We start from the raw sequence: 12935 nt of genomic DNA, 5'->3' as shown, positions 1-12935 counted from the left end.
AACAATAGTGTATGTGTAAAATTAACTTTTAAAACTGTGGAATTAGTCGGTAACAGCTGAGCAAAGATGGCCTTGTAGCGAAGATACTGCACTCAGACCTGTGAGATCTGGGTTCTAATCCCAGTTCTGCTGTAGACTTCCTGTGAGATCTTGGACTAGGCATGTACTCTTTCAATGCCTTAGTTCTCCATCTGAAAAATAGGAATAATACTTTCCTACCTCAAATGAGAGAGGAGAGGGTAAGATAAATGAATTAGCATATGTGAGGCACTCGGGAATTACAGTGATGAGTTGTCATAAATATAAAGGGAACCTTCCTGTATACAGTACTATAAAATCCCTCCTGGCCAGAGGCACAAAATCCTTTTATCTGTAAAGGGTTAAGAAGCTCAGGTAACCTGGCTGGTACCTGACCAAAAGGACCAATAAGGGGACAAGATACTTTCAAATCTGAGGGGGGGGGTTCGTCTGTCTGTTCTGTGTATGCTTGCCGGACACAGATCAAGGAAGCAAGCAATCCAACTCCATTAGAATTAGTAAGTACCAGCAAGGGAATGTGTTAGTTTATTTTTGTTTTGGCTTGTAATTTTCTCTGTGCTGAGAGGAAGGTGTATTCCTGGTTTTCTTTTTGTAACTTTAAAGTTTGGCCCAGAGGGAAATTCTCTGTGTTTTTGAATCTGATTGCCCCGTAAGATTATCTTCCATTCTAATTTTACAGAGGTGCTTCTTTTACTTTTTTCTTTCTAATAAAGTTCTGTTTCTTTTAGAATCTGTTTTTTGTTTTGTTTGTTTGTTTGTTTTGGTGTCCGAAAAAAACCCCAAGGTTGGTCTGTGCTCATCTTGTTTATTCTCAAGCCTCCCTAGGAAAGGGGGTGTCGGGGCTTGGGGGGATATTATGGGGGAGTAGGAACTCCAAGTGATCCTTTCCCTGAGTTTGTCTAAATCACTTAGTGGTGGCAGCATTATCTAATCCAAGGTACAAGGGAGAATTTGTGCCTTGGGGAGTTTTTCACCTAAGCTGCTAGAAATAAGCTTAGGGAGTCTTTCATGCAGGTCTGTACCCTAGAGTTCAGAGTGGGGAGGGAACCCTGACATGAGTGCTCTGGAAAAAGCCTCTGATACTTTTCTGTATAGCTACATGTTCTTAGGGAAAGTGTGTTTTCATGTCTTGACAATTTTAATTGTATTCTTGGAAGTACTGAGGGTGACTGAACTGTTGTGGGAAGTTTTTGGCTAAATTTGCTTTTACAAACTCCAGTTAATTCAGACAGATTTTTTAAATGTGCTTGGTTATCTGGTGTGCTTTTAATGAAGAATTGCAGAGTGCAGCAAAGTCATATCTAAGTGATATTTCTTTCAATATAGTCGCAGTTTTATTTAAAGAAAAAATCTTCAATTCTCCTATACAGAAGTTCCTAAAGTTATATGACTTTACAGTGTGCTTCCATGATGTCCTGCTTGGTTTTCCTTTCCTATGTGGTGCACCTTAGTCTATTCTTTTTTATACTGAACTGACTAAGGGGGCTTTACCTTTTGGACTCAATTTAAGATATCTGAGGAAGAGATGATGGAGAGCGGGAGGTGGTCTTTAAGCAATTTGCCCATCATTTCATGATGGGTTGCTTCCTCTCTTTCCATCTCCACATACATCACCTTTTCCTTGAGCAGCTACTTGGCATACATTATGTTTGTCATTTGCCTTAGCAGCCAGAGGATTGATTCATGCACAATAAACCTTGCAGTTGAGGCAAGTCAGAGCATCTCTCTGATATTAATTTTGTCTGCTTCAAGGCAAGAATCCCTGGATACCCTTCCACAGATTGCCTACCTGCCGAGTTATCCATTGTAGTTACAAATTCATATCCTGGATTCTGCTGAGGTTCTTCCTTTAGTGTGGCATGTTTTCCCTTTGATTGCATTTTTCAAATGGATTCCATGCTGTTCCTTTCAGAGCTGAGCAGATGGCCAGTGTTCAGAATGCCCAAAGAGATGGCTCGAGTGACAGGGCAGATTTCTGGAGAATGCGTGGCCAACGATCTGGAATGAAAAAGAATCTGAGAAAGAGTCGTGAAGATCTGACAGCGATTGCATCTGTTAGCACAAAGTTCCCGGCCTATGAGCGAGTTCTGCTGCGAGAGGGTGAGTGGAACTTTACAGAACTGAGCACCTATTCACATCTTGCTGTTATTGCCCAAGTGTTACTGTCATTTATGTGGCAACTTAATAAGTGTCGCCACCCGTCTTGGGTTCTAGGCTAAATGAAAAGTATAACAGAAAACGATAACATGCTAATCTCCTGGTCAAGATTCTAACTTCTGAGCACTGTTTTCTCTAAGCTGTACGCATGTGTGTGCGCACAGATCCTAAACCCCACGCACACGGCAAAAATTGTCACAGAAGCACAACAGTTTGCACAGAAGAAATTTTTTGCGCACACAGCCTGTCAAAAATTTGAGGGAACATTGCTTCTCAATGCAGCTGTTCTCTGCTCTAAAAAGTGTCACTGCAAACACTGCTTCTTGGAAGTCCATGCTTGTCTCTTCTTCACTTCTACATCAAATTTGTTCACCTCACAAGTAAAGAGATGTTTTGGTATTTTTTGGCCAGCCTTGCAAACATAACCTAGGATATGAAAATCTAGCTGTGTTCTTTCTGGCTCATTCATAGACACCTGTAATAATGATTCTTTAGGGCAAATGCAACCCTCAGTTACACTGGTGTAATCCCATTGCCTTTATTAATAGAGTTGCCTGGATGTAACAGAGGGAAGAATTTTTGTCCCTGTAATAATTCTCCTGATGTTACATGAGTCAGGATAGTTTCCATTCTCCTGTGTTATGTTGGTTCTACTGGACTAAGAGGAATAAAAAGTAGTAAAAACACTTTCAGGGGACACCGAGCACAATATGGCCCTCTCCCACTGGCTTACAAGGACCATTATGTTACTTGCATTGGCCTCAGAATAAGAACATTCTCTCCACTCTTTGCCACTGTGAAGTGCTCTGACCCTGCAAATGCTTAAGCATGTTTGTAACTTTAATCATCAGAGTAGTCTCACTGCATTTAGTGTGGCTTCGAGAGCTTGTCGTTTACTGCAGGGCAGACTAGGGAAATTGTACTATACATCCTCAAATGGCAGAGTCCGCTCAGCTGTTCTTGATTCTGAATAATGAGAAGGACTATCTATGTGTTTCTTATTTCCATTCTTCTCCCTTCCAACTTTTTATAAGTGTGGGTGGGGGAAACAACCCTCTCATTTTTCCCCATTGGTAAGTCATACATGAATTCCCTTCACATTAGGAAAGCTCCTGCATGAATCACTGGGAACCAAAAGATAGGAGGGGAGGGGTGAGTGGGTGTGTGTGGGGGGGGTGTGTAAAATGTATAATATGGAGCTTACAGATACTTCCAGGATATTAGTCTTAAAGATTAAATTGAGCTTTTTCTGCATGTTTGTTTCAATATGTATTGCCATGGTTATTTTATATGTAAAGACCTTCTGTCTAAATATTTTTTTCTTCAGCTGGTTTTAAGAGACCTGTGGTGATATTTGGCCCCATTGCAGATCTAGCGATGGAAAAGCTGTCAAATGACTTCCCTGATCTGTATCAAACTGCCAGTAAGTCATTCATTACTTTTTCTTCAGCAGTTTGGCTCTTCAGCATTGAATTTTGGGGGAAGGGTAATTTGAACACCCATTTCACAACTGGAAAAACCATCTGTTGTCCTTGCAGAGACGGAACCCAAAGATGCAGGTTCAGAGAAGTTAACTGGTGTGGTGCGTTTGAACACTGTGAGGCAAATTATTGAGCAGGTAAAGTATTTCTGTTTGAAAAACATTTGCTAACGGAAGCAGACTTTGTTTATTTATTTATTTATTTTGTTCCTAAAAACTTAGAGAATTCTAACATATTAATATGCAAGAAAATAAATGTGTTAATGTGCATTTGAAATAAAGGCAGAACTGTGGGGAAACTGGATCACCATTCTTACTTGATCCTTGTTTTTCTCATTTCAGTAATTTCCTGTGAATATGTACTTCAGAGACAACATTAGAGAGGAGCCCACTTATGTTAGCCATGAATTTGGCCCTGTATTAATCCAATTAAAATGTTCAGATTTTTAAAAAAGCTATTTGTGGACTTGCCTAAGTTTAAACCACACCAGGATCCAGTGCTTGAACAGAGCTGGAATGTTCCAGAATGTCATCCTGGCTCTACTGTATGTATAGGGTACATCTACACTGCAAGTGAAGTGTAATTGTAGAGCAGGTAGGCGTTTTCACACTAGCTTTAACCTAGCTAGAATGGGTAACAAGAGTAGTGAAGATGTGACGGCCCCAGTACAAACCTGCTGAGGACTCTGGTTATGTACGTGAGTTGATAGTCCAGGCTGAAGTCTGTGCCGCCACATGTTCGCAACTGTTGTTAGCCATGCCAACTGGATTAAAGCTAAAGGTGGGTATACAATACACTTCGTTTATGGTGGAGACATACCCTATAACTGCCAGGGCCACCTTTACCTTCATCCTAAGCTCCAACTGCAGTCGTGTCCATTAAAAAGTCAATATTTGACAATAGTTACTACCTATGTATTTGAAATAGGAAATAGCTATGGTAACTGTGTGAAATGTCAGCAAATGCTGACTTTTTAAAGATTACCACTGGAACTCCAAAGTCCAAGGATGGCAACCAGGAAGCCTGAGGGAGAGAGAACCTGTGTAGGCAAAATAAATATGTGCAGAGGTGAAAACATGACCCCATTGAAGTCTATGGCAAAACTCCCATTGACTTAAGTGGGGCCAGAATTTCACCTAAGAAGCCTTTCCCAGAGTGTAGTTTGCATGGGATGAGGCCTGCGGAGGATATTTGCTTTAAGTTTTGGCAGTATAGTAGGAGGCTGTAACCAGTGGGAAGTGTGAGCTGTGTCCTGGCTATTCACGCCACATGAATAGCAGCCCAAAGACTGGGAAAATAATTGTGGTGAGGGAAGGTGATGAGTGGGCAGGGACACAGTAAAGAGATAGGCAGGGTGGGAAAAGAAAAGAAAATCTCTATGCAAATAAAAGGAAGATAATGAAAACAAGAGTGAAGGGAATAAAGAAATGGGAAACAGAGTAAGAAAGGTGCACACAATGTCAGAGTTAGTATATTTGTATCTGAGTTATAGATTCCAAGGCCAGAAGGGACCACTGTGATAATCTAGACAGACTTCCTGTCTTATGTAGGCCATAGAACTTGCACAAAATATCAGATCTTTTGGATGTTTCTAATCTTGATTTAAAAATGGTCAGTGATGGAAAATCCACCATGACCCTTGGTAAATTATTCCAATGGTTAATTACTCTCATTGTTCAGACTGTATATAAGATATACATTTTTAATTTATTTAGCTTCAACTTTCAGCCATTGGATCGTGTTATACCTTTCTCTGCTACATTTAATTGCCCAATATTAAATACCATGTTCATATACTGTTTTATTTGAATGTCCAAAAAATGTCGGTGAAAGGAGAGGGGAGGTGCCCATTGTAGTCCCAGCATGTGGTGGGATTTTGGGGAGAGATTTGGGCCCCTTATGGCCCTGGTTGGGAGGGCCATAACTGGCCTTTTTTGTTTTCCCAGCTTTCGTTTTCCAACTGCAGCATTGACTTGGGCCTTGCTGCTAATAAAGGCTCTTTACCAGACAACATTCTGGTTGTGCATTCAAATCTGTAGGCTCTACAGCTTTAGTCATTCTAATAATGTCAGACCATCTGCACCATCTCCCCAGCAGGAGCTTTTCCATTATTTTCATATCTTCTTCTTGTTAACAGAATAAACATGCTTTGTTGGATGTGACTCCTAAAGCGGTGGATCTGTTGAACTATACCCAGTGGTTCCCAATTGTAGTATTCTTCAACCCAGACAGTAAACAGGGTGTGAAAACTATGAGACAAAGGCTAAGTCCCACATCTAACAAGAGTTCCCGGAAACTTTATGATCAAGCAAATAAGCTGAAGAAGACTTGCTCCTATCTTTTTACAGGTAAGCAAGAATCTATTTCTCTTCCAAAAGAGTGGTGGATGTAGGAGGAAGAATGTGTGTGTTTGAGAAACTAAATTAATACTATTCAGAGTAAGAGATCATCTTGTACAGTAACTTGTGGTCTTGTGAAAACCCTTCCTAGACAATTAGGAGTTCACTGTCTTGATATATTTCATTATAAAGAAATGTTCATATTGAACCTTACTACTGTAATAAAACTATTGCTGAAAAAAAGTGGATTATTAAAGGGCTGGTATTTATTCAGCCCTTTTTTTCCCCACAAGCCAACAAAAGTGCAAACATTGTCCTTTAGAAAGTGGTTTAGTAAAAATGACCATATAATTTTCTTGCATTGCCCAAAAGATTGGATAAAGTAGGTGCACTGAGATTTTAGAATGAATAGAAAAAATATATGAAAACACTAATGCATATTTTTTTTTAAAATGTCTACAGCTACCATCAATTTGAATTCAGCCAATGATAGCTGGTACGGGAGCCTCAAAGATGCAATTCAGCAACAGCAAGTTGAAGCAGTATGGGTATCGGAAGGAAAGGTATGTGGTCAAACAGCTCATACTGTACGTGCTAAATTGTTTTTCTGTTCTGGGAATAATTCCCCTTCAGAGTGGTCAGATGGCAACTCATCATCCTAAATACTAAACACATTTGTGTATTGAAAAGTTATACTAATCTGAAATCTTTGCAGTGGGTAACTAAGACAGAAAAATAGTACAGGATAAAAGTTTCTTTTTTTTTTTAATAACTTATCACGTTGCTCCTGTTATTTAAACCAAGTCATATAACTGCAGCTAGGGCATACATATTAATTTTTTATTGGAGCTATTTTCATGTTCCTGGAAGATCTAGAATTCTTGCAGTTTCATGTTGTTCTGTTTCTTAGGTGTTGTATACAATAAATGTTACTGCAAACTAAAATGGGGCATGAAGTCAAATCTAATCCTTCCACTTTTATAGATGGAAGGAATGGATGATGACATGGAAGATCGCATGTCATACCTAACAGCTATGGGTGCTGACTACCTGAGCTGTGACAGCCGCTTGATCAGTGACTTGGAAGACACAGATGGAGAAGGAGGTGCATACACTGACAATGAGCTTGATGAGCCATCAGATGAACCAAGTGTTTCCTCTATTAGTCGGTCTTCTGAGCCTGTGCAGCATGAGGAGGTAAAATATTTGGACTGTTGGCAAGACAGTTGACTTCCTGAAATTCATGTGTGTTGTAAAGTGGTAATAAAAAATGTCCCTTGTAATTGGTGCCTGAGAAAAGTATATGATTCCAGCTGCAGCATTATGCTAACTCTAGTACAGAATTATAAAGTCATATTAGTTCTAGCATAAAAATTAAGCTGCTTGCCTAACACTCTAGTTTCATTGATAGTGTCATCTGGAGTGCAGATGTTAACTTTTACAGTGATAGTGGTCATGCCATTGCCAGTAATGTGACTACTGGTAATTGGCCCACAAGGCTAGGGTTAAAACAAGTCAAGAATTATTTGAATATTCTTGTGATTAACTTCTTATATTTTTGTAGAGTATAAGAAAACCCAGCCCAGAACCAAAAGGTCAAATGAGAAGGGCTGGTAGCAGAGAGATACTTAGAGATCCTAGCCCACCTCCAGCATTCAAGCCCGAGCCACCTAAGGTAATTTGTGGAAATCAATTTGAAGATAAGAGTTCATCTTTCTAAAGAACCCACTTGGTGCTGTACATCATGGGCTATGTTTTTTCTTATTAGGGTAACCTGCTGTTGGAAGCTAAAATGCAATTTGGGAGGAGGAAGGAAGGGGAATTGACAAAGAGGACTGTGAGCTGTCGGAAGAGCTTTGCAGCTAGTTGGGAAGGGAATTCTTGAGATTTAGAAGTGGTACCATGTGTTTTGTTAGAGGGTTCGGTGACTAGCTGGAAAACTACCCATTTCTCTCCTGATCTCTTCCCCAGGGGAATTCTGGCATTCTTGCTCCCTTACCAAGCCCAAAACAAAGATCTTCCTGAATGTCTCACCTGGGGAAAAGTTCAGACACACCTTAAATCATCCCTCCTTTGTAATTTTAATAAGCTCTCTGCTGTGAGCTGGTTCAAAATGGCAGCGGAATGGCAGGAAATCCTCTTGGCTTTTTTTTTTTTTTTTTACCTTTTAAGTAGTAGTGCCAAACTGTGCTCCAGGGTCACTTCAAGAAAGGTGTTGCCGCTATTAATGAAATCCTGTGTTCAACCCTCTGACTTTCTTCATGGACACCAGCATTGGTTTGCGTTGTGCAAAATACACCGACTAGACAGTTAAATGACCATCCTTTCAAATATGCCTTGGCAATAGAGGTTGGGCTGGGTAGCAGTACATGTAAATGAAATGATGATTGCAGGGAGAATAGGCATGTGTCCTGTGTAATAGTTTCAGCTTGGAAGAATATTCTCCTCCATATAATCCAGAAAAACCTCTTGCTGTTTCTTCCTGTTCTTTCTCTTTTCCTTCCAGAAATCTTTAAAGAATTAAATAGACTGGTCAGATTTTACTGCTCATTATAACATTGCATACAATGTAAGACTTAATGTGACTAACTGTGTCCCTATTCAAGTCAGTGACCAATATACCTATATACTTAAATACTCAGTGCTCTGATCCCTTATGAACAAAGATGGGCAATACAAAAATGCACAAGCAATATAACCAACTTCAGCATCTTTAGATTAATATTTTCATTTGAAGTTGCTGCTATGTGTAAACTTCAGTGTGTTCTTAATACCTACAGGGTAAACTACAAAACAAAGAGGATGTTTATGACTTTCCCAAGAACTATGAATCCAAATCAAATAGCTCTAGCATTGTCAGCAATGAGACTTCCGCCGTATTATCCAAGGCAGCAGCACCTCCTGTTTCTGTGAAACCTGTGTTTGGGCGCCCTATACTGAAGACATCTCAGCCAGCAGTTCCAGCTGCAGAGGAGGAGGAAAAGGCAGAGGAAGATGTAAATGGACAAGAGAGTGCTCCGAAATCGGTACTGGGGAAAGTTAAAATATTTGAGAAGATGGATCACAAGGCAAGGTTGCAAAGAATACAGGAGCTACAAGAGGCACAGAATGCCAGGGTAGGTAGTAACCTACTTTTTCAGTCTGTCCTATATATTTGTTTAGATATAATAATACAAACACACATTCTGTGCTAAAAGCACCCTCCATGTTGAATTTAAAAAAATCATTGAAAAGAAAAACAGTAGCACATTTCTCCCTTTCCTTCCAATCTACCATTATACCAAGCAGCAGTCAGCATACACATTAGGAATCAAAATTGCCCTCAACATCACATTATTCCTATAAATATATATATATAGTTTTATTTTGGGAAGGAGTAGGTATGGGGGATACGGATATAGAATATGTTCTACTAAGAGGTTTCCTATAGTAGCTACTATAGGTTAATGGCTTTGTTCTTTTTTTATTTCTGTTATTTTGGCAGTACAGTGTTTTACTTTTAAATTAAAAACTATCTCATTGTGGGAGTAAGAAATAAGACCAGTCATCCATTTGTATTTTAGTTCCTTTACAGAGGAACTGAGCTACATTGCTGAGTCTAAGATCTCCTGACTGTATAAACTGAAAGGCATTTTTTTTTTCCTTTTGCTCTTTTTAAAGCTGGAAATGGCCCAGAAACACCCAGATATCTATGCTGTCCCAATCAAAACACAGAAGCCAGACCAGAACTGGCCCCAGCCCATGAGGTAAGACAGATCCATTTGAAAATACTCTTCTGGTCTATATTTACTACACTAGCAAGAGCAACCTGATTATGCAGCTCTTACTCATGCAAGTAGTGCCATCAAGCCCTGACACTGCCAAATTTACACGGTGTCAAAGATGAGAAGCTGTAGGGCTGACCTGCCTTGACAGTAGTCGCTTCTGTAAGACTTCCTTTCAGAATCTTTCCTTTATATCTCTTTTTTAGACTGGTCCGTACTGCTGCGCTTGAATTACTCAGAGAATCACACAGATGTCATATATTACTAAGAGATTCATCAATTCATTTTGTGTCTCATAATTAGATGTACGCACAGGATCACTTGTACTTCAACCCTTCAAAGTTGTCCCTTATGTGTCAGAGATTGGATTGTAGTTGTGCTATACTAATCAATATTTGAAAGTGGTTTCACAACTTTCATGGCTTAGAGTGGGACTTCTTGGGGTATAAGGTAGTACTCAACGTCAGTAAGGGTGGTAAAGTCTGATTTTACACAGTCCATTATTATATGCATTTTATGGGTGAGGAAAATGGGGTTAAGTTACTTGCCCAATGGGAGACAGTGAGTCAGTACAGAGTCAGGAGAAGAACTATGGGGCTGATCTGAAGTTAATGGGAGTGTTTCCATTGAGTCATGGGTTAGTTCCCAGATATCCAGTCTTGGTGCCTTAAACACTTTACTGTGCTTATTCACTAGTATGACTTGGATAGTCGCCCAAGCAAAATTTTGCAACAAACAATTTGAAGGATCTGTTTTGATTTGGAAATCTTCTAGTTCTCTCGCCCTTCTCATTTGTATCTCTTTTGGAGATGGGGAAGGCCTAATGAGTTGTGAGGTTTTTTCTTTTCCTTTTTTTTTTTTTTTTTTTTTTTTTTTTTTACAGTCAGCTCCTTTGGTGGATTAAAGTATAATCAAATTGGGAAGGCCCCAAAACAGTCACTGCAGCATTTCCTTGATGAATTTATTATTGCAAAGCTATAGGAATTGTAAGCTTATGGCATCTTTGGGTGTGTTTTTAGGGAGGAGTAAAATATTTAGTTTAGCCAAATACGAAGATAAAAGAAACAAGCAACTGATAATTTAAAATGAGTATTCATAGGAAGTGTAATTAAATTGGGTAAATCAACACTATTAAACAGCATCGCTGCTTTATTCTAAGTCATTCAGGATCTTAAAATGCTTCCTCTTGCTAGTGCTCAGTATGGAGCCTAGAATGATACTGCTGAAAATCAGTGAAATCCCCCTCCTTTCCTATGTAGAAAATTATTAACATTTGCTGTGTAGTGCTGTTTATATTCTATATAAATAATTAGCTTTATAATCTATATAACTTTTTTCAAACCACTTAAAAACATAGCATATAATTGGCATGTCCTCATATCTTCGTGAACAGTTTGCAGTTGATTACAGGTTTGTGTTCTTCCACTTTTCAGAACAGAAATTGCTGATATCTTTACTCTCCTGTTTTTTGCTGTGCTAGTTCCAGACCTCCAGAGCCTCAGAAACCCCCTGCCAGGACTTACCTAGAAAATCGAGGAAGTTATGGCAGTGATGCAGAGGAGGAAGACTACCGTCGGCAGGTATCAGACCATTCCAAGCGTGGCTATTACGGACAGCCATCCAGATATAGGGACACAGAATTATAGACTCACTAGCACATACATCTGTAATGCTGTTTTCAGACTCTTTTCCTTCAACAGCCAAAATAGAGCTCTGGTCAGTCATAAAGTTATATTTTTGTTGGAGGTCATAGGGTGCTCTACATGAATTTGGACATATCCACACACTGGAACTGGAGGACTTACTTTTTGAGACTATTTGTTTTGAGTATCTAAGAAAAGAAATCACTTTTGCCTGAATGTTGTTGCCTGTTTTATAAGGACCAATACCCATTCAAAAGCTTGTATTAATTCTTGGTATTTTCATAGTTTAATGTTTGTTAAAAATTTTAAACTTTTTTCCTCTCACTTAAAACTGCCTTTTTAGACTGTTCCACTGTTATGAAAATGTGATCAAAGACATAACACTTTTTAATGCAAGAGAACTAAATTCAAAGAAGAACTAACTATAAGTGCCTTTAACAAGAAGTGTCTTAGATTGTTCATATTGATACCTGATACTTGTGCAAAGCCATAATTTACTAAAGGGTGTTTTACTCTGTTGCTTAACTTTTGTATCCATTTCATGGCTATAATTTTCCCGGCATGTTATTTTTCTAAGCTAATAGATCAGTGTACTGCTTTTCATAAATATTGACTGCACAGGGGATAGGTGTGTACCTTTGTAGACTAGCTGGTATGAGGCCAGGAAGGGTTGAAATTGAGAAAATGATGTAGAAATTCAATTAATTATGTCTTTAAATTGATACGGACCACAAAATAATAAATGGATATATTCTAGACAGAAATCTCACCTATCTTTTTTATTTCAAGAAGTAAATACTTTGGTAACGCCTTGTATTTTTATTAACTATTGCATTTAAGGTGCTTGTTTGTTTTATGGCCTAGTCTTGCACTATTGAATTTAGGGGAGGTTTGCTGTTGATGTCATTGGAAGCAGATTTAGCCCCCATTAGGAGCTTCAGAACACTAAACAAAACCATTCTTCAACATGCTGAATCTGGAAAGAAGATACAGTGCTACAGTGAGACTTTAAATATGTAGCGCTTGAAACTTAGGGCATTTTATTTCTCTCTCTGCTCCACTGGAAAAAAAATGCTTAGAGGGATAATAGAGAAGTTTCTTGTTCTATAAAATTTTCACTTACCCATAGAAAATGGTCTAATTTAAAACACACCAAAATATAACTTCCATAGTGTTTTGTTAGGCATGGCATTTCACACAGTAGAATTTCACTGCTTTACTAAGGGAATAGATCAAAACAATCTTAGGTGGGTTGTGGAGGAGGGTTTACTATGTAGCTCAAAACTTGAAAGAAAAAAAAACCATTGCCAATGGTGAGTTAGTAAACTCTTCTGCATAATTAAATGCTTCCATTTAAAGATTTGAGCTGGTCTAGGCTTTTATAACAGTCATTGTTCTTGAACACCTTGCATAACTATCAGTTCATTGGTTATAGTCCCTCATGTGATCTAATTTAGTTTAGTCCCCTTTTCATAGGCGGAGAAATCCCATAAATATTAGTGAAGTCATTCT

At 38.8% G+C, this 12935-nt stretch overlaps 1 protein-coding gene and 1 long non-coding RNA gene across 12 annotated transcripts in view; one reads left to right on the top strand and one right to left on the bottom strand.

The window, feature by feature from the left end:
* The window catches only part of LOC311521397, a 66626-nt gene extending 64665 nt beyond the window's left edge, over positions 1–1961 (bottom strand). For all 3 annotated transcript variants that reach the window (XR_014711890.1, XR_014711891.1, XR_014711892.1), the window contains exon 1: positions 1829–1961. This is a non-coding gene — a long non-coding RNA (uncharacterized lncRNA). The remainder of the gene's footprint in view (positions 1–1828) is intronic.
* The window catches only part of TJP2 (tight junction protein 2), a 94789-nt gene extending 82602 nt beyond the window's left edge, over positions 1–12187 (top strand). For all 9 annotated transcript variants that reach the window (XM_084629714.1, XM_084629716.1, XM_084629717.1 and 6 more), the window contains 10 exons: positions 1952–2139; positions 3524–3619; positions 3735–3814; positions 5815–6025; positions 6479–6579; positions 7001–7213; positions 7581–7691; positions 8797–9132; positions 9677–9762; positions 11261–12187. In XM_084629714.1, the coding sequence (XP_084485840.1) occupies positions 1952–2139; positions 3524–3619; positions 3735–3814; positions 5815–6025; positions 6479–6579; positions 7001–7213; positions 7581–7691; positions 8797–9132; positions 9677–9762; positions 11261–11426 (1588 nt within the window). In that variant the 3' untranslated portion in view covers positions 11427–12187. The remainder of the gene's footprint in view (positions 1–1951; positions 2140–3523; positions 3620–3734; positions 3815–5814; positions 6026–6478; positions 6580–7000; positions 7214–7580; positions 7692–8796; positions 9133–9676; positions 9763–11260) is intronic.
* The last annotated feature ends 748 nt before the right edge of the window (positions 12188–12935 follow it).

This window comes from Lepidochelys olivacea (genome assembly GCF_965140295.1).
Source record: "Lepidochelys olivacea isolate rLepOli2 genome assembly, chromosome: 5".
In the NCBI taxonomy this organism is placed as follows: Eukaryota; Metazoa; Chordata; order Testudines; family Cheloniidae; genus Lepidochelys; species Lepidochelys olivacea.
This window is presented reverse-complemented; position numbering and strand designations above follow the sequence as displayed.